At 36.0% G+C, this 22,523-nt stretch overlaps 1 protein-coding gene and 1 pseudogene across 1 annotated transcript; one reads left to right on the top strand and one right to left on the bottom strand.

The window, feature by feature from the left end:
* Positions 1-6,590: 6,590 nt before the first annotated feature.
* LOC140858055 (uncharacterized) lies at positions 6,591-11,206 on the top strand (annotated as a pseudogene).
* Positions 11,207-18,727: 7,521 nt separating this feature from the next.
* On the bottom strand, positions 18,728-20,346 carry LOC105045812 (LOB domain-containing protein 1). Its single transcript, XM_010924217.4, has 2 exons — positions 20,034-20,346; positions 18,728-19,257 (listed from the first exon to the last, which is right to left on the bottom strand). Exons 1-2 carry the CDS (start codon positions 20,289-20,291, stop codon positions 18,916-18,918), a joined length of 600 nt encoding a protein of 199 aa, XP_010922519.1. The 5' UTR covers positions 20,292-20,346; the 3' UTR covers positions 18,728-18,915.
* Between the last annotated feature and the right edge of the window lie 2,177 nt (positions 20,347-22,523).

Genomic DNA, 22,523 nt, shown 5'->3' with positions numbered 1-22,523 from the left:
TCAGACAAGAAGATATTCAGTTTGTTCATGTGATAGTTCACGACAAACTGAGTGAATGACTCGGGAAGAGATTGCAGGATCAAATCTTGATTTAATTCTTTATCTATCACAAAACCTAGTTGACCCAATCTAGTAATCAGATCAATGACCTTCAGAACATGGTCTTGTACGGATGATCCCTCAGTCATTCTAACATGAATAACTGTTTAGATATCTCATATCTAGCAGTCCTACTCTGTTCTCCATACAACTCTTTAAGATTGAGAAGTATGGATTGAGTATCCATGCTTTCATGCTGCCTCTGTAACTCATTACTCATAGAGATCAGTATGATGCACTTGACAGTCAAACTGTCATTCTTCCACATCCTGTATGTGGATACCTCCTCCTCTGTGGCATTATCCCCAACCTCTTATGGTTCGAAGATGTCAAGAATATAAGAGAGCTTTTTCTGAATGAGTACGATCTTTAAATTTTTCAATCAGTCTACATAATTGGGATCGATCAACTTGTTAGAATCTAAAATTTTTTGCAATGATAGTGAAGATGCCATTTGTAGAATTTAATCTATAATAATTAAAAAATATTATATAAGTAAACAACTCATATTGACTCATACAATTAAATAAAGTCTTTAGATTTAATTGTGTCTTCCACTATTTTATCGAACATCATAACCCTCTATTATGATGAACGAGACATATTTCATATTTATCTTAGTGAGATTGAGACCCTAATTCCTCATAATGATCTTGTGTTAATACAACAAATTCTTATGAGTTTATAGGTAGAAAATTCTTTCCAATTGCATCTCATGCAATTCTCAATATCATATCTTGGCCTCTAAGACATTATTAGTCTTGTGTTAACACAACAAGATATAATATTTTAGTTAAATTAGACCCTTCATTTCAATATAGTCAAATTCTAATATAACTGTCATTGTGTTAACACTACAAAGTAGTACATTCAAAATTACCGTAAGCATCTTCTATGCACCATGATTATGTTATATCAATCTTTGTGACAAGCCTTGTGTTAACACAACAAGCTGGCCATAGTTCATGATGTAACATTAACCTCGCATGAAGGAAGGCCCTTAGTAGTGTTTTCAACATTAAGATTTTTCAATATCAAGATTGCTTAATCAAATTGGCCAGGTAAGTAAGATGGGAGTCTTCCCATTGCTTTCCTTAGACACTAATAAATTAGTCAGGTCAAACAACGAAACCAATTAAAGAACCACCTATAGCACTTTCCTAGACACCAATTGATCAATTGATCAAGAATTGGTTAACCCATAGTTGTATATCACTATCACTTAATATAATTTTTAATAAGGACTTTTATTTAGTCTCATGCACATTCTAACTATATAATGTCAATTCATGTATCAGCATTAAAACATTCTATATGTGTAAATGTAACATATGAACATTCATCAATGATGAAGTGGTGAATCATATATGCATCATTTCATATCATCATATGAAAGTATAATAGAAGACATAAATTATTTTATAGTATAAATCATACTATGTATCACATAAACATTATGTATATATGATTGAACCAAACAAGGCCAGCTCTAATACCACTGTAGGGTTTCAGGGTGGGCATGCACAGCGAAAGCATAATGAATTTTAAAATTTAAATTAAAAAATTTTAAATATAAAACTTTTAAATCAGTATCTCTTTGATGATTAACAATCATATATAATATAAATTTAAAATTAAATTCAAGCTATAGAAGAATACTTGCAGCGCTTAATCCAAATTCTGACAGAACCTCCATCAAGCATCCAATTGTTCGCCCTCCAATGGTGATCCACATAGGGCTATGATCAGGATACTAACTTTTTGAAATGATTTCTCCTCCAAAATTCTCACTCTGAGAATTTTTTTGGACACCAGGATCTCAAGACCCTCTTCCTCTTCTTCTAGCCTTCTTATCCCTACCTTTCTTCTCTCCTTGTCTTCTTTAATTCTCTTCCTAGACTCTTGTCTTAAAATCGGACTTGTCCTTACTATTTTTGAACTTATCCTAATAAAAAAAGAAAGAGACTAATTAGATAATAGGGAAAGAATATTAGAAAGAAAGGAGGAATTAAAAATCTGAATGAATCCAATCTCCCAGTGCACCCCCTCTTAAATACTTAGCGACGGGTTGCCTTAGGAAATTATTCGTGCCCCTTCCACGCGCCATCTCGCATCCATCAAAAAATCTCATACCTCCTAATGAATTCTCATATCCATCTGAAAGATTTTGACACATGACAATCATCAAAAAAAATCTAAGAGATGTTTCGCATAGAAGGACTCTTCGAAATATTTTTCTTGATGATTCTCTGATGCATCACACAGCTTCCCATGACATAATTTTTCTCCACTACCTATCAGTACAATTTTATCTATCCAATGGCCAAAAATGAAGGCGTTAACATCAGAATGGTGTGAAAAAAATCTCAGATTAAGAAGTGGCGTGACAAATAGGTTAGAGTCCTTCACAAGTTGGACTCTTGGTCAGGCGCATGGATCAGACTGAAAAGATTTTCAACTTTGATGAATTTTTACATTTAAACTAGAAGAAATTTTAACTTCAAAAAAAATTTTATGCTCAAAATTAAATTATAAATCACTCAAAAATTTATTTCATCATAGAATATTGGATAATCTCGAGGATGAGGCGTCCCATCTCATGGGACGTGAAAGCTATTTTCTGTGCACAAAAACTGCACCCACACACAAGAAAAATTCTTGACTCATGGAGACTTGGTTTTCTGACTCTAAATTTTTGGTACATATAGCTAAGGACTGACCCAACTCAAACCCAAAATTGGATTGAGTTAATTTAGTCTTAATTAGTTTAATTTGGAATCAATTTCAAATCCGATTCGAAACAGAGAACTAGTTTTTACATGTGCTAGTATGTCAATTTTGTAAATATGATCTAATCCAATTAGACCTCTGATCAATTTTCTTTGTGTGTGACCCATTGGATTCCATATCTAACCATCAATAGGTCCAAGTGCAAGTCGATTTGATTTGATTAAAATTTAATCTAACCGATCTAGATCCAATCGAACTAATCCGATTTCAATAATTAGAACTTTTTCTAATTGGCGATTGAATTAAACTCTCTAATTCAATCAAACTCACAAGACAAGATTGACATCTAGCAATGTATCATATCTATCTGGAAGATATAAAATTTTAGTAGAAATATCAAAAATATCCTTCAGTGAAAAGTTACCATGCAATTTGATCCTGCGATCTCCCTGCACCCTGAATATGACTTCGGATATGGAATGATGTCAAATCCAATATCATACTCATATTTCTCTCAATCTTATATGATGATTCAATTAATGAAATATTAGAAACTCTTTCTAATTTTCATTCTGCTTTGATCAAAGGCTTCCTGAATTATCAATCGATCAGAGCAAGTAGGATGCGATCTTCTCTTACCAAGAGTGATCGATTTCATGTTGACCTACTTGTAACCTCCATACACATTCTACCATATCCAGAATACCCCGTACATGACTAAGTCATGAATGAGTATGAACCAAAAAAATATGGATTCATGTATATAAGTTTTATGGTAGTCTCAGGTCAAAAGATTATATGCACAACTCCTACTATTAGAAAACATCTTTTGATGAGTAAGTAAATTCCATAAGATGTTTCTTAAGTCGGATCAATTCAGTGAACTCATTCTCTAATGAGCATCCACTTTTTTGTATTAGTGTCTCATATAAGTAGCATTGAGATCAGTCATCCTCTCCATCGGGCATATATAGTAAGTGCTAGTCTATTCGGAATATTGATCCTCTTCTCAATGCTCCTATGACTAGGAATATTCTAAATCAAGATTTTTAAGATTTTAGATCTCATAAGTATGATCTTATCATAATCCTAAATCTATTATTCTGATTTATGAAGTTCATCATAATCATTACAAAAGTAAGATGCAACATATGATGAAAAATATCTTTCATTATTTAAAGAGTCAATACATGAGTCTGGAAGATTACAAAAAAAATCTATAAAAATATAAATTTTAATTGATTTGCAAGGCATATTTTTTTCAAATCGGTTTTCAAACCTATCTAAACCCTTAAAAATCATGCAATGGAAGTCGTAGTGGGATCTCGAAGAGGCGAAAGTGATCCCCAGTGGCTGGGTTAATTTAGCTATGATACCATGTCAGAAGAGAGTAAGGGGTAGAGGAACAGGTCACAGAATAACTTCTTGAAGAAACTAGAGTAAACCGTGCTAAAATGATCTAATCTACGAAAAAATACAAACACAACATGTTTTATGTTCTTTACCCCCTTGGACCTCTTAAATTGTTCTAATGACCAGATACAACGGATTTCTCCACGGTGGCTCCGGGAATTTGTTACTATCTGACCCAGATCAAACACTCCTTGCAAGCTGTGGACAGCGAGGCTCTTTTGTTCTGGTCTTTCTTTGTGGGATCTGGATGCCTGCGTTGAAATAGGTGGCAGAGGGACCCACGCACTTGGGATCAATCGAGTCAAGCGCACAGCAAGCGGGTGATCACGTTATGCACAGTACGCCGCACCAACTTGATTGGATGTTATTTTTTTTTGTACACTCGCTGACTCTTGCCATCCCATTTACAACGATGAGGAAAAGAGATTGGTAGGCGCACGTCGAAATTCTAAAGCTGGCCCGGTAAACATTCTCAAAAGAGTAACTACTAACAAAATCAGTTTGTGGCACCCAAATTTGTAACTGGTTATATTTATGCATTATTTTTTTTTCTTAATTATTATTTTTGATGAAAATAAGAGGTAGCTAGATGCTGCTCTCTGTTTATTGGATAAACAGGAGAAGAATGTATAGAGGTTACATCAATCTTATTTGTATCTATACTATTATAATGCATACTTTCTAACATGAGATCTATGTGTCTCAATCCTATAAGTTTGGATCTTCCAGAGTGTATTTTGCACTGTCATGTATGGTTGGATTGGTAATGTATTGTCTATCTTGAAATAGGTGATTTTTATCGATCGCATTGTTGTACTCGACAATGCGGACATATCAAACATGACAGATTAAAAAATACGTGATAATTATTTATTTCAAAGATCATGAACAACATTCTGTGATATAAAGTACGTACCATAAAAGATTCTGACTCTCATGTCTCGTCCCTTTTACTTTCTAGGAGTGGAGGGATGTGAAACCCATCTAGTTTACCTGTCTAACCCTTATAATTTTGAGTGGCTTGGTGAATTCTTTCTTATCTTTTTATTTATATATATATCTTTTTATTTATATAAATATAATTATTTTAATATTTATTTTTTTTTTCTAAAATAATTAAAAAAAGGAAAGAAAACAAATGCTTCACATCAATGGTGAAGGACAAAAGCCAAGAAGATTCCACCATTGCAAATCGCCTACACTACCATCTATTTCGCATTGTGCACTACAGCGAAAAGGGAGGGGGGTGGTTGTAGACTATTTTTTGCCGATACTTTTTGGAAGTGTCGACAAGTTATGCTGATCTACCGACGTTTTTAAAAAATATCATGATTCAACGACATTTAAAAGTATCGTAAAATTTCATCATTTTCAACACCGATGTTTATAGCAAAAGCGTCGCTAAATACAGAAAATATCAATAATTTTTTACATCATTATTTAACGACGCTAAAAAGCATCGTTAGATTCGATTAATACCCCCATTCTCCCGTACCTTAATTTATCTGCCGCCATCCCCTCCCACCCATTCCTCCATCTCCATCTCCGTCGATTCTTCGCCGCCGGCGCCGCACCCACCATCCACACCGCACCGCCATCCGCCGCTCCCCTCTGCTGCCGCGTCCGTCCACGCCGCACTCGCTGTCGCTGCCGTCATCGTCACTGTTCGCCCAATCTCCCACTTTTTTGTCTCGTCTGGTGCCAGACTCGGCCTCTACATCTTTGTTATCATTCTCCCCTTCATTGGTACTTCCCTTCTTTTCCTTTTCTTCTTTCTTTAATTTCTTGAAATTTGTAGAATCATATGGGTTTATAGATTTTTTTTTCCCAATTTTTTTGAAAATTTTCTGGCATATACCTGGAGGATATCTATCTTATTTTTGTTCTAGTGTTATGCCCTCTGTATTACTACCATCAGACGCACCCGGTGAATTATCCACTCCTTGAAATTTTTATAGTGTCTACATTCACCCGGCTTGTTCCTCAGTCGGGTGAATGAATACGATCCAATCAGCAAGCAGAGACATGCATGGTTTGGATCCTATTGATTTGAAATCAATTTTCAAATTAAAATAATTTGAATTGATTTTTTAAAATTAAAATTAAAATCAAACTGACTATATATAAAAATCTATTTCGATTGAATCAAAAAAATCAGTTTGATTTAATTTGATTTTATCGGATTGTAGACTATTGAACTTCTGTCAAATAAAATTTTTAATATTCATCAAAACAGTAAACGGACTTTTTACATTCATCAAAATGGCAAATGTGGACGAATTCTTTATGTGGACATACAATAAGTAATTTATTAAAGACGTGTTTCTAACATTCATCAAGACAGTAAAATGCAGATAACATTCATCAAAATGGTAAATGTGGACGAATTCTTTATGTGGACATACAATAAGTAATTTATTAAAGACGTGTTTCTAACATTCATCAAGACAGTAAAATGCAGATAATATAAAAGTAATATACTTCCAAGCGACAACTATGAAAATTGGTCTAGATTGAACTAAAGTAGCATCCTCTCTAATCTGGAGGTGGATAAATGATCAGAATATTATGGTAAATCAGAATTTAGCTGAATGCATATAAAATTTGGTGTGAGTGTACTAGATAGAGCATGGTCGGTTCATTTATAGTTAATAGACTGTTAAACAGGATGAGATGAACTAATAACACTCAATTAGAAAGCAGGAAACGAGAATATGTGACTACATTTAAAGAATATTTTGAGAAAATCTTGGACAATTTGTCGTCCATAATAATGATTGGTAAAGAATTATCCATCAGCCTTACACCATTTACAATGTTTTAAAACCAAATAATCAAAATCAATTAACTTCAGTATAAATAATAGTATAATAATAACCTGACAGTGATCACATTTTCAATGTTACATCAACATCGCCCAACAAAATAAATAGATTAAGAGTATCAAAAAAGAAAAAAAAAACATCCAATTGTTTAGCCGAACGCATGGTTGGTAGACCATACTAACTGTAGCAATTGAACTAGAACTAATTCTTTTCTTTTCTATATGGTTTCAATAAGAAACTTTTACCTGATGCCATTCTTTAGCTGAAAGCATAGTTGGTAGATTATACTAACTGTAGCAATTGAACTAGAAGGATGTTACCTTATCTTATTATCCCTATGGAGTGGAAAATGCTTACAACTTTATAAGCATAATGAATATTTCAAGGCTAAATTAGAAGGATGTTTTGGACAGAGAGAGGGGTTTATATGGTGTAAAATTTGTGATTCAACAAAGACAGGAGCCATGATCCAGTGACACCTAGAGTATCAATCAATTTATATGATGAAAAATCCTCCTCGAGCCAAAGCCAGCAACTGATGCCAGCGTAAGGGGAGATCTCCTAGAAGAAATAGACCAAATTTATGGGAATACTTATAGATATTAAGAAGAAATGGTGCAGAAAATTAGGGTTTTGAATGAATCAATTAATGTTCCTTAGGACTGCCGCTGAGAAGAGCCACATAAGGTTTAGTACTCCTCACCTGCTCTCTTTGGGAGGTCTCTCCATTTGCCTTCGCCATGGGCTTTTATGTAATCGGCGAGGATCTTATCCTCCTGAGCAGACCATGATCCTTGATTGAGTCCCACCTTGGAGCAACAAAGTCCAAGCATATTCTCAAGCCTCCCCGGATTGTGCTCGTTTTACTCTAAAAGATTATACAACCATAAGAAGTTTGTGATTAACCTTGTACATAGCAGAATCCCTAGCATTTCTACTCCAAGCATGGGCAATAACGTCCCTTGCCAGAGATACTCCCTTGGAAAAATCTCAAAAGACAAATGTTTAGAACATCTATGCCTACCAGAGTCAAGATGAAGCAACAAGGGGGCATTGAAGGCATTGTGATCAATATGGGATCCCATAGTATTAGAAAAGAATTGTAACCAACTAGAGTTATTTAAAGCATGGTCAAGCTGGCCCTGACCTAGCAAGCCCTGGGTGATTGCTACACCAAGAGGGATCAAAGAAGCTAAGTTCATGAAACTCTTGATCAGCCACAAAATTATGAAATTGATGCACTTTCCAAGAGATTTTGAAGTCCCTACCACCCCTGTCATCATGCATGGAGAGAACAACATTAAAACCACCTATTATAAGAGAAGAAATGTTGAGAAAAATTACTTTACCAAGCTCTCTCCACAATACTTGATACTAAATTGACCTCTTTTTCCATGCCACAATTATCCCACTGAGAAATAAGGGTGGCAATCAGATCGAGCCCGGTCATAAACGGATTGGATCAAAAATGGGTTGGGTTAGAAATGTCTAAATCTAAATCTGATCAGTTGATTAAATATGTCAGATTTTAAAATCTGAACCAACCCCATTTAATAAACAAGTTAGCTGATCCAACTCATTTAATCTATTTATTAAATGAGTAACTTGTTTATATAACCAACCTAAGTTGTTTTATCTGTTTAAAAAATAGTTGGATTTATAACTACCGGAGCTATTAACCCAACCCAAAATTGAATCTGTTTAACCCATTACACACATCAACAAAACAACATCCAAATGAAACATTAATGTACATATTCTACTGCATACATACATCGAACCATAGACCCGTCTTTTGATTAATGTACATATTCTATTGTATCCGTATATTTATTTATTTTTATACGGATAAAAGAATTATGTACATTGGTCAATTGATTGTCCAATATGGACAGTTTGAAAAATGTGAGTAATTCTATAGGTCATTACAATAATCAAATGGTATGCTGAGGATTCGAAAAAAATTTCAGACGGTATTTTCCTTTTATTCTCCCTATATGGGAGAATTAAGAAAAAATGCTGCCAAAAATTTTTTTGGCTCTTGTTGCATATCATTTGATTACTGTAATTGACCTATAGAATTAATGCATTTTCTGAATGGGATAGGACCTTCTTTACCTATTAGTTGATGATAGCAAGCATTTACTATGTAAACCATATCATATCTAGATGTATTTTTGAGTCTTCAAGTTATATAATAAACTACAATAGCTGTTATTTTTTTGGATTTTATGAAATGACTGATATTTTTTACTCATTGCATTAATACAGATTGTATAATTTTTTTTATTTTTAGATAAATTGCAAGTTCGATCATTTTTATCCTACAATGGACAAAAATTGGATAAATAAATCAAGGAATAGTAAAGAATATTTAGATGGAGTTCATGACTTCATTAAATTTGGTATGGAGAAAAGTAGTTTGAATGGAAAGATTTTATGTCCATATCAGAAATGTGTAAATAGTTCTTCTTTAGATCCACAAATTGTTGAAGAATATTTGGTATGGAATGGTTTTTTAAGAGGTTATACCGACTGAATTTTTCATGGAGAATCTATGTTGCCATCATCATGTAACCAACCCCTGACTCATTTTGGATCCACTAACCTACAAGACAATTCTGCAAGAGATGATGATATAAGGGGTTTGATCACAGATGCTTTTGGACTTGATGTTCAAAATTTAGGAGAATCCAGTAGTATCCAAGAAACAGTTGGGATGTTTGATGGATGTACGCATACGGAACGTATGCATGTTGAGGAGCTTATACATACATCTAATGATGAGACAGCTCGTTATCACATCTTAATGAAAGATGCAGATGAAGAATTATATTCGAGTTGTACGAAATTTTCTAAGATTTTTTTTCTTATACATTTATTTCATTTAAAATATTTGAATGGATGGTCTGGAAAGAGTTTTACCATGCTGCTCAAGTTATTAAAGGATGCATTTCCAAAAAGTACTCGTTTACCACTATTGTATTATGAAGCCAAGAAAGTAGTAAAGGAATTGGATCTTAGATACGAAAAGATTCATAGTTGTCCGAAAGATTGTATGTTATATCGGGATGAAAATGCTAATCAAGAGTCATGCAATGTATGTGGATCTTCAAGATGGATAACACAAAAAGAAGATTGAGACGATGTACTGAATGAATTGGATGCAACGCGGAGTAAAAAGAAACCGACGAAGGTATTGCGTTACTTTCCTCTTATACCTAGATTGAAAAGGATTTATGCATCATTAAAAACAACTTCATCAATGTGATGGCATGACAAAGGACGTACAAAGGATGGAATGTTGAGACATCCAGCAGATAGTCTTCAATGAAAAGTATTTGATAATAGGCATCCTGATTTTGCCTCTGATGTTCGCAGTGTTAGGTTTGGCTTAGCTTCTGATGGCTTCAATCCATTTCGGACCCTGAGTTCTACCTACAGTACTTGACCAGTCGTTTTGATACCTTACAATTTACCACCATGGATGTGCATGAAACAATCATCACTTATCTTGTCAATGGTTATTCCAGGAGATAAGGGTCCAGGCAATGATATCGATATTTTTTTACAGCCTTTAATAGAGAAATTGAAACAGTTGTGGGAGGGTATTGATGCATTTGACACTTTCAACGGCCAAACATTTAAACTACGGGCAGCTTTGTTATGGACTATTAATGATTTTCCAGCATATGCCAATTTATCTGGCTGGAGTACAAAGGGACGGGTCGCATGTCCTTGTTGTAGAGATTCAACACATTCAATTTAGTTAAAACATAGAGGTAAATTTTGTTACATGGGACATCGTCGATGGTTGGAAGCAAATCATCCATTTCGATTTCAGAAAGATTTGTTTGATGGTACTATAGAATTGGGATGTGCCCCTATTCCACCTTCTGGAACTGATGTTCATAGATAAATGGATGGCATCAATTACAGCTATGGTAAGCACTCAAAGTTCTCTAAAAAAAAGAGGAAGGGATGATGTTGAAAGCTCAATGCACGAAGGGTTACCTGAGAAAGTCAGTATCAGTACTATAGATGCAGAGGTGTTTCAAGATCCAGATAATTATTTCGAGGATGAAAATGAGGAAGACATGCAGATAGCATCTACACAACAGCCCAGTAAACATTTATGAAAAAAATGAAGTATTTTTTTTGACTTATCTTATTGGAAACATAATCTTATTCGGCATAATCTTGATATCATGCATATAGAGAAGAATGTTTGTGATAATTTACTTGAAACATTTTTAAATCTTGATGGAAAGAGCAAAGATAACATGAAGGCGCGTCTTGATTTAAAAGAAATGGGTATCCGACAGGAGCTTCATCCTAAAATGCTTGCTAATGATAGAATTTATATGCCTCCTGCATGTTACACAATGTCTGCTCGAGAAAAGGATAATTTTTTGAGAGTTTTGAAAAGTATCAAGGTACCTGATGGATATGCATCAAATATTTCATGATGTGTGCATCTAAAGGATCAAAAACTTTCAAATCTTAAAAGTCATGATGGTCACATATTGATGCAAGATATCTTTCCAATAGCTTTAAGATCGTCATTGCCGAAACAAGTTGTTGCAATTGTACTTCGATTACCGTCATTCTTTAAGGCATTATGTTCAAAAGTTATTGATTTTCGAAAACTTGATCAGTTAGAATCCGATATTGTAATTACACTTTGCCAGATGGAAAAGATTTTTTCTCCTGAATTTTTCATTATTATGGTACATCTGCTCATTCACCTAGCTTCAGAAGTTAAAGTTGGTGGATCGGTACATTATAGATGGATGTATCCTATTGAGAGGTATTATTGTAAACCTTAAATCTTTTAATAATTTTATTAGAAACAACAGCATACTGATATTTTAATAAATATTTAATTCTTCAAGGTATGTGGTGCGTCTTAAAGATTATGTGCGAAATAAAACCTATCCCGAGGGCTCGATTGCTGAAGGATATATTGCGGATGAATGTTTGACATTTTATTCAAGATATCTTCAAGGTGTAGAGACTATTTTTAGTCGACCTCAACGGCATAATGACTTTGTGGAGAATGCAGAACTGTATAAGTTCTCAACTGTTGAAAAATTTTTGAGAAGAACTGAAAGTATTGTACTTGATCAAAAATTCTTAGCACAAGCACATCGTTATGTGTTACTTCATAGTGACATAATATCTGACCATCGCAGGTTAGTATATTTAAGGCATGACATCAAGATTTAAATTTTATATTAGATATAATATTCTAAATGATATATTTATATTTTATGCAGTAAATTTTTAATTTATCAGAGATGAGCCAATCATAATATTCGTCCTAATGCAAGGATTGAACAGTGATGGTTGGTCGAGTTATTCCCTATGTGGCTTTCGAATTAGGTGTGATTTATATTTAATTGTGGGATACATTAATTTTTGATATATATTTAATATCAGATAACTCAACAGCACTTCATATCATTTTTTTTAGGTATCAAAGATGATGGAGAGAAATAATTCAGATGAACTAATAGCTCTTGCTCGAGGACCTAACAAGATTGTGAATAGATATAACAGTTTCATAATTAATGGCTTTAAATTTTATACTAAAAAATGAGAAAAATTTAGAAAAATACAGAATAGCGGTGTTATAGTGGAAGTGGATGAAAAATCCTATTATAGTGCACTTAAAGATATCTATGAGTTGGATTATTATGAAAAATTTAAAGTAGTATTGTTTAGATGTGATGGGTAGACATAAACTCACCAAGAGGTTTGAAACAAGATGCAAATGGATTTACACTTGTAAATTTTTCAAGGTTGATACACACTGGTGTATTATTGAAGGATGATCCATTTATTTTTTCATCTCAAGCTCGTCAAGTATTTTATGTACAAGACGTAAAAGATAAAGATTGATTTACTGTCATCAAAATAAAACCTAGAGACTTATATGATATGAAAAACCAACTGGAAGATGATGACGATGACACTTATACACAATGTATGCCCTACAATTTTGTGCCAGCTGATGATTTAAATGCTACGACGACATTGGTTAGGATAGAATTTGAAGGAAACACTACTGCTTGATTGTTACTGGTAATAATTATTTATGATATATATAATTTACATTAATTATTATGTTATTGTACTCCATATATTAACTGATTCTACCTTTTATTTATATAAATGTTAGATGACATCATGCATCGCAGGGGACGATATGCTGGTGTGCAGTTTCAGTTTTCACAGACAGAGGTCGGTACGTCTTCTTCAGCACAGCAGCCTGAGGCTAGTTCAGCTGCACAGCATTTCGAGCCCTGTCCTTCTTCATCATCAGCACAGCACGATCCTCCTGTTCATCAGCCAGATGATGAGATACACGTGTAGGGTATATATTGTCTTTCATATAATTTTATTTTTATTTTATTTTATGTATATTTATGATATCGTTACTTTTATGTATTTTTTGCAGACGAATCCGGGAGAGTATGCCCCAGACGCAGACCCACAGTAGTACGAGATATGTGGCAGATGCGTGAGTACGAGAGAATTATTGTGGAGTGCAATTAGCTAGGTCAGCCAATTAAGAAAGCTGCCTGCTTATTGACTTCATTTTTGGGGACTGTTGTTCGGAGGCCTCAGCTATGTCCGTTGGACTATGCAAAATGAAATGACATGCTTCCAACGTACAAAGTTGAGCTCTTCCAAGTTATAGAGGTAATGAATTGATGTTCATACTGTATATTAATTATTAATCACTTATATAATTTATTTTATTTAATTTTTTTTTTATAGAGCAAGTTTGTTCTCCCTCCATCCACTCATGATTTTGTAATGAAGTCTCTCAACCGCAAATGAAAAGAATATAGAGCACAATTGAAGAGGGACTATATGAGATAGGGTATGACAGAGGAGGAGGTTGCTAGAAATTATCCTCCTGATGTACCTCCTCATCAGTGGATGGAGTTGGTTCATTATTGGTTCTCCGAGATGGCACAGGTATATTATCTGCTCATTATCTTTTCTTTTAAATATTTTATAAAAATATTAATTTATATTGTATATTATATATTATACATATAACAAGTTTTTTACTTTATTTTACAGACTTATTCTGCTATTGGTAGAGCTGCACGAGCAGCTCAGTCTGTTCCTCATACATCGGGGTCGAAGAGTTATGCACGACTCCGACAGAAATTTGTAGGAATTTGTATGTTCCTTAAACTTTCATAATTAACTTCTAATTTTTATGTTGAAATATTTATATAACTAATATCATTATGTATCGTGGATCATATCTGTATCATGATACTCATATATTTTTTTAAATTATTATAATTATTTACTTAAAATTGAAATTATTTGTGTAGGTGGATGAGCATGGGAGGGAATCCGGTAAAGTGGAGTTTTACCGGATGACTCATACCCATCAGGATGGTACTTTTGTTCGAGATGAGTCGAGAGATTTATATGTACGACATTATTAATATTCTATTTTTTGTAATGATTTTAATTTAATTTTGTTAGCTATTAATGTATAACTCTTGTTTTCAAAATAAATACAGGAGAGGGCTACATCTCTCATTGCGGAGCGTGATGACGAGTCCGCAGCATCTACGCAGCAGAGCCGTATCGAGGTCGAGATGTTCACAGAGTTGATGAAACCAGAGCGCTACGGTCGAGTGAGGGGTTATGGAGTAGGAGTCACCCCCACTCAGTTATCTGAGGTTAGTAGATATACGCAGCATGCTGCAGCAGATGCTCAGGATTCACGCGTCTGCAGACTCGAGGCGGAGATACAGGAGATTAGACAGAGTCGTGCCGCTGAGATGGAGGAGATGCGACAGAGCCGTGCCGAGATGTAGGCCATGAGGGGATAGATTGATCGACTTACATCTTTATTAGAGATGTATGGCCCATCTTAGGTAAACACATATTATTAAATATATATTTTTGTATTAATTTAATGATCTATATATTTTTATTTATAGATATGCAAATCATGCTTTTTGATATGTTTCTTGTAGGCTCCTGGCATATCAGGCATTCGTTGAGACAGCGGCACGTCACGTGGAGACAGCGACGACCATCCGCCTGCAGATTGACATTATTTTATTTTTATTGTATTCTTATATTTATTTATATTACTCTTGATTGTAATGGACGATTAGTACTTTATTTTTATTTATATAAAACAATGTCTTTTGGTTTGGTTAAATTTGCTATTAAAGTTTGCTTTTGGTGTGAATGGTGATGATTGTACAGGTTTATGTTTGAATAATTGATATAATTTTGTACAGGAATGTATGTATTCTTTTTTTTTGTATATAAAATATGTATATTTTTTTTCTGTTAAAAAATTTAACGACACTTATAAACGTCGTTAATATACTGTTTAACTATGCTTATAAGCATCGCTAATGATTTAACTGCTGATGCTTCGAAAAGTGTCTTGGTAGAGTGGAGGACGCGTTGTCATTAACGACGCTAAAAAGCGTCATTAAAATTTAATTTTACGATGCTTTAAAGCGTCGTTAGAAAATATTGCGACGCTTTTAAAAAGCGTCGGCGTTTTTCGTCTCCACTCTTACATAGGCAACGCTTTCGCGATGCTTTTTGAAGCATCATAAAATTTATTGATGATGCTTATTAGCATCGTAAAATATCTTTTATAACATCGTTTTTTACTATTTTTACTATAGTGGTGGCTGCTATTGCTGCATCTTGGATGGAGTCCAACGAGGTTAGCACAGCACTCGTGTTTCTTTAGAATGGTATGCCATTTCCGAAGGCATTATTAAAAATGACCTCGCATCCATGTGAACTAAATGCGCTGAAGGTCTTAAGGAGAATGTGGTGGAGTTCGTTCTTGCGTACTTTTCTCTAGACCACTAGATTGGTTTCATGCACCATGACGTTGGACGATACATTGCATGGTGCCTTGGAAAGAACACGAGGTAAACCCACCGATATTTGACTTGAACCCACCCATATTTGACTTGAAATTCCTCGTGCACACAAAGCTACAAAACATCGAAAGCATTTTCATGCGGAATTAGTAGATAAAACTAAAGCAATAAACTTATGACAAGTTTACGCTTACCTAGAAATAACTATGACAACCATTCTGTTAACATTCTCAAACCTCTGTCCAACATCAGATGAAGTAGGTGGTTTGACATAGATCTTATCACTCCGTGGGCCTATCTCTGCTTTACTAGATAAGCAATCTAAATAACGGCTGACTTAAATATGATTAAAAAAAATCATGATAAAGATCCCAAGTTATATATATATATATATATATATATATATATATATATATATATATATATATATATATATATATATATATTGGGGGTTAATGCCTCAGCTATTACAAACCAATAAAAGTTGAAGTCCGACTTTGTTTTATATGATGTACCTTAAGTACTGTTCAAGCTCTCCATTGATAATTGATCGGAAGATTTCAGACTAGATGTTCCAAAGGAGAGCTTATGAAAAGATAGAAAATCAAGACTAGAGGGAGGTATCCCACTAGAGCTAGAGCTTGTCTTCATCAACCGTTGGGCGAAATCAATCTTAAGGATTCGGCATCGTTTTGTCCTCTCCGATCTCTGGGGCTAGCACATCACCTAAAGATATGAATCTTTGACCGCTTACTTCGGAGAATGATCAAGGATCGGATGGATGATCTCTGCTCAGAATCCAAGCTGAAAAATGTCAATTAATTTCATCTGTGCAGACCCATAGAATTTTGTCATCCAGTCGTGTCACCCCATTTATCAGCCACGCAAGGGTCAAGCCCATGTCGCATCACCCTCCTCTCCACGGTCAGCCACATGCCGAGTGAATTAATAGCCACTATTAGAGGTATTTAAACACCTCGCATGGTCCCATGTGATGGGACACGGTTGGAATGACTCCTTGTCCTGTCATCCTTGACTTTTGTTTCCCCTAGAGAAGGGGTCCTAACTAAAGTTGCGGCACCGACCCCAGACTTGGCCATGGCTTCCAGTGCCTTAACTGATCCATACATCAGCCAGTCCCCCCCAAAGTGACATATGGGCGCCAGGCACTGAACCAAAGAAGGCTCGACTATCTTCAAAGATTTTGAGTCAATTCTTACGTCTAATCAGTCTTTGAATCATACGCTATTACAACTTATCGTACATCAGGAGGCTGATCTTTTTTCAAACCCCACACGGCGGGCTAAACCAACCCTCAGATCACGCCGAGCTCCGCTTGTTCGACCCTCCACTGACTTCGAATAGTTCACTCTAAAGGATCTTCCAGCCTTCTTCCTAGCCACCAACATCGGGCTCGAGATCAGGGGAAGCTCAATTTTGGTGTTATTTCTGGAGATTCTGAGCCGATCTTTACTCCTAATCGGACCTTAGGTTCTTCACTATCATAACCTATCACTTTAGAGAAGACGGCTCCTATCATACTGACCCTCTGAATAGGATCTCCTAAAAAGTCCTTCGGTATCCACACTCCTACCCTTAGGCAGATTCGGACCAATTGACCAACCCTCCCTCTTGGCTGGCACTCTCTGTCTAACAGTAAGGATCTCTGCTGGCCTCCAGACTTTGGCGTCAGAGGAGAGATCAGACATCGAACAACAAAATATACCCAAAGATTAATTATGATTCTTGTCCAAACATATCAAGTCAGGACACATTACTGCCATTTCACTCGCCGCCTACGCACCTAATAAGTCTGTGTCACGTCACCTTCCTTGCCAGCGGTGCGCTGGCTAAAGATCCACTTGCTATCTGATATGATCCATACAGTCTATCACATCAACAATCCCCCTATAAGTAGAGATAAAAAGAAGACCTCAGGTACACACGTGTGCTCACTAATGCCCTCTTGTGATTTCCTCTCCTTCTCATCTGTTGCACCAGATTTTTGACTTGATCATCGGACGATTTTCGTCGGAGTCAATTTCCGTCAGGATTTATTTTGCAGAAACATCATTCCGATGGTCTCCAATTTATTACAGCCATATCCGTACGTGGTCGGAAATTTTTTACAATAATATATATTCAAAAAATGTGGAATAGATGACATTTGATTGTTGGGCTCATGTTCATACTAAATAATCTTTGTGGGACCACTCTCTCCTATAAGAAACAGTTCGGGTACGCCTAACAAGCGCCCTACTAATGATCATAAGGATTGGCACAATAAACCCTAATCACGTTAATTCAATGATCAGCAAAGAGACACTTAGTACTCCGGGCTATTGAGCAAAATACTCGAGGATAAAGGGATAATGGTCTAACATCACATCATTAGCTTTTAGATTTTAAGAGGTGATTTTATATTCAATTATAGTGGGAGCACATGCACACAACTCATTTGCTTTCTTCTAGGTCACATGCTTTACATTGCAGCTCACCATTTTTAGGTACAGAACCTTCTAATTGACTCACTAGTCTGCATCTTAAGGAAAAATTAACTTTTGTGCCATTATGTCATATAGATTGTTTGACAAGGAACCCACCACATTGGACCACAAGCATTTTAATTCAAGGAACGACCTTGTACGTGACCACGTATCCTCACCATATTGGACCATAAACAGTTCCAAACAATTCCACAAGAGATATCCACATCAAACTTCACAGTCGTGCATAGAGAAATCATGAACATTTCCTGCAGTCAAACAAGAACAAATTAGTGTTATTTCCTTGGTGAAAAACATCGATCCCTCTCCCATCTCTTCTGCTACCGATCCATCTCAAGTACAAAATTCCAAATCCAAGATGACATCTTATTCACTTTTTTCATACACATGTCCATTTATTCATCTAGTGGACAGAAGAGCTCTTTCTTTTTCAGAATTTACTCAGGTCCACAGGGGTTCCTCCCAAATCGAACCTTGGCAATAATCATCTTGCATGAAGGCATCAGTCTGAAGTAAGTTAAGATTATTTGTGTTGAAATTGTCTCTCACTAACTGCGGAGACTGAGCCATCTCCATGTAGATGACCGCAACCAAGTTTGCATGCTGGGTCTTCATAGTGAGGAGGTCAGCCTGCTCCCGGGCTAGCTGGGCTTGCAGTTCACTCACTTGTTTCTGGAGCTGGCAAATAATCCCTGCGCACCCATACACTGGGTCTCTGATACGAGCATTTGCTTCATATGCCATGCTACTCACTGCATCAGCCCTTTGGCTTTCTGGAAGCTCCTGTAACAACCATGATCCATTAAGACAAAACTTTGATAATTCCAGCTAGCCAAAAAGAATATATCTTTATATTGAATTAAATGTTATGCTTATCAGTTATCATGAGAGAATGCCATAACTTGATGGTATTGTATTTGAGGCTCTGTTTTGGGGTGTGGCATAAGTGGGGGATAACCCCTTATTCCCTCCCTTATCCTGCCAAATAGCCTTTTGGGCTGACAGAACAGGGTTATTCCATCTTTATGGCGCTTGAAGCAACATCCCTTCCACTTGCATCATAATCCAATTCCATGGAGAGGGGTGGGATAAGCTTATTTCCTCCCATAAATCATAATGTATGGCTTAGTTACCATATTAACCCTCTATTTTCTCTATCCCCTCAAAATTATACAAAAAAGAAAAGAAAAGAAAAGAAAAGAAAACACCGGGAGAGCAATTTTGTCCTGGTAATAAATTCATTGCACATTGAATACATTCTATTCCTTCCTCTTGTCTCCTCCTACTTATTTCAATATTTCTCCAACTAAACACCAAAAAATCCTTGTCTCATAGAATAATAAGCTCATCCCTTCTACAAAACCCCAATGACTTTTGCTTATTCCTTCCAAGCTTATTCCTCAACCATCTTATGTTAGGTGACAATAGGATTAGAAGAACATATTTCCAATCTCAGATTGCTTGTTCTATACTATTGTATGGACCAGAGCACGAGTTCTCCAGTTCTGAAACATATAAGCTAATAATAGAACTACCAAGAATTCCAAGTGATGGATTACCTGTAATAATTTGATGATGTTGCTCGCACCGAAGACTCGATGGGAGGTCGCGAACTTGAGGGGTTCGTTGGGAGGGAAATAAGGCGCAAACATGCACTTCTCACTGCATCGCCGGCGGAGTATCTTGCAGGCAGCACAGGGGCTGAGAACAACCGGGGGAGAAGCTACATGAGGAGAAGAGGCAGGAGAGGACGAAGGAGAGGAAGAGGGTGGACAATGGAATGTGGTGGTGGTAGTGGTTGCCTCGCTTGCCTCCATGAGGATGGTGAAAGGGAGAAGAGTTGGTAGGAAATTAAAGCGAGTTCAGGGTGGGGGGGGGGGGGGGGGGGGGAGAATGACGGAAGGAATGAGCCAGGATCCCAATGACGAGACCGTCGAGAACCCGAGAATATATGGAGTGGGAGGGGAATGGGGGCTCAGGTTGATAACGTTGGCAAAGTATGAAAACTGACTTACAGCCGCCGGAAGTATTTTACTTTTCCTTTGATTTAACTTGGAACTTTCTGGACTTGCTCAAGATTCCAAAACAACGGTGCTAGAAATTTGTGTGCTCTAGAAAAAGGCTTTGCTGATAATATTTATCACTCGTAGGCTAGTTGCCTTCCATTTACTTAATGAAATAGAGAAGACTTCTTATTTAATCATTTCCCCAAAGAAGAAATTATTTATCACTAGAAGGCTGGTGAAGAAATTATGATAATTTGAGTTGGATATGAGCCTTTAACATGCGGCTCAGCTTGATTTAGAAGGGGTTAATTAGGAGCAAGAGTTTTTTTAAAATATATATTGCATCGTAATTTACTCCATCTGCGGTATCATTTTGATCAAGTAGCGCTATAGGCGCATGTAGTCCAAAAGTAATAATTAAAAAATAAGTATCATGACGTAGTAGGGTATAGATTGCACGAATCGGTGCGATAGTTGAATCATGACTTACTTAGATGCATCTGGAGGGTCAAAAAAAAAAAAAAAAAAAAAAAAGCACTTATCAAAGTAACATTTTTAATTAGATTTTATGCCACATTAATTAATTGCACATCTCAGGTTCCAATCAAAGGTTGGTGGGTACCCATCCAAAGTGGGCTTGGGGTCAAGATGGTGGGTCGAAGAGACCGGCGCTGGGCACAAGAAAGCAACCACCATGGAAGATGACCACATTTCTCCGACTATAATTTTTGTTTCCAAGTAGCGAAGCTCTCAATTTCTCGCTCCGAATTTATTCTCATTGATAAAAATGAGAAGGAATTTTGTGTCATAGTCATACATTGACTAATGAAAAGCATGTTAAATGAGTTTATTAGCTTAACCCAATGTTTTTCCAATAATTAAAACTTCTAGACTACGAATTCTTGACAAATGGGATCAAAACTAGACCCATTATACATCACGACTTTTATACATCAGAGTTGAAGAGAATCCTATAAAAGTTGAGTAGAATCCAGATCACAGACAGAGCCTCCTTTCAATGCCAATCGTGATGAGGGAAGGGTTTATTAATCTAAGCCGGTCCGTTTCCAACAACTAAAGGTCGTTCTATGATGCGTATAGAGAGAGTTGGAATCTTTCTCTACAACTATAACTCTTTTTTTTTTTTTTTTTTTTTATTTCCACGTTTTGGGTTGGACGGATTATCATCCGAAGAAGACCGTTTAACGGTAGTAAAAGTATGAAAAATTGAGTGTTTCTTACCACAACCTCTCTTCATAGCAGAAGCATTTACTGGTTCTTCAGAAAAATATGTTGGTCTTACAGAAATAATTAGAGGGTTCCAATTGATCCTTTCTGAAGAATTAGATGGTCTTCCCGAGCCGACCTTTTATTTAGTGGGTGACATCGATGAAGCTATCGCGAAAGCTATAAACTTGGAAGTGGAGAGCAAATTGAAGAGATTATCTTAAATCTTTGTATGCTGACTCCTAATCGAATTATTTGGGATTCAGAAGTGAAAGAAATTATTTATCTACTATTAGTGGCTAAATTGGTATATTACCAAACCACGCCCCTATTGCTACAGCTATATATATAGGTCTTTTGAGAATACGCCTCATAGGTCTTTTGAGAATACGCCTCAATGACCAATGGTAAACGGTGGTTTTGATGGTTGGTTTCACCAAAATAGATAATAATGAGATCATTATTTTAAAAAATAATACGAAAATGAGTGCTGACATTGGTCCACAAGAAGCTCAAGTTCTTGGTGTGGACCTACACCTCGAAGGAGGCATGGTGTTCACCCATTTACTTTGCAGTTAATCACTTAATCTTGTGCAAGGTCACCAGAAAAAAGAGAGAGAGAGGAACATATGGACTAGCATCTAGGTATTGACACAAGCATTCTTTTAAACATGTGCAGGGATCTTCAGTACTGCACGCACCGTCCGTTGCACGATGAATGATGTACACGATCATGTGTGTACATACATGGCCACGTGTAGCCGTCCATCATGTGATGGATGGTGCACGTGATACACCATAGCATGCGGTATACTG

The sequence above is a fragment of the Elaeis guineensis genome, chromosome 5 (genome assembly GCF_000442705.2).
Source record: "Elaeis guineensis isolate ETL-2024a chromosome 5, EG11, whole genome shotgun sequence".
NCBI lineage: Eukaryota > Viridiplantae > Streptophyta > Magnoliopsida > Arecales > Arecaceae > Elaeis > Elaeis guineensis.
The sequence above is the reverse complement of the archived record's forward strand: the minus strand, read 5'-3'. Positions and strand labels throughout refer to the sequence as shown.

Excerpts from the sequence above, each read along its gene's own strand:
- LOC105045812 (XM_010924217.4), bottom strand. The coding sequence starts at position 20,291 with ATGGAGGCAAGCGAGGCAACCACTACCACCACCACATTCCATTGTCCA. Across the intron at positions 19,258-20,033 it reads ACATCATCAAATTATTACAG|GAGCTTCCAGAAAGCCAAAG; the intron begins GTAATCCATCAC and ends TGGTTGTTACAG.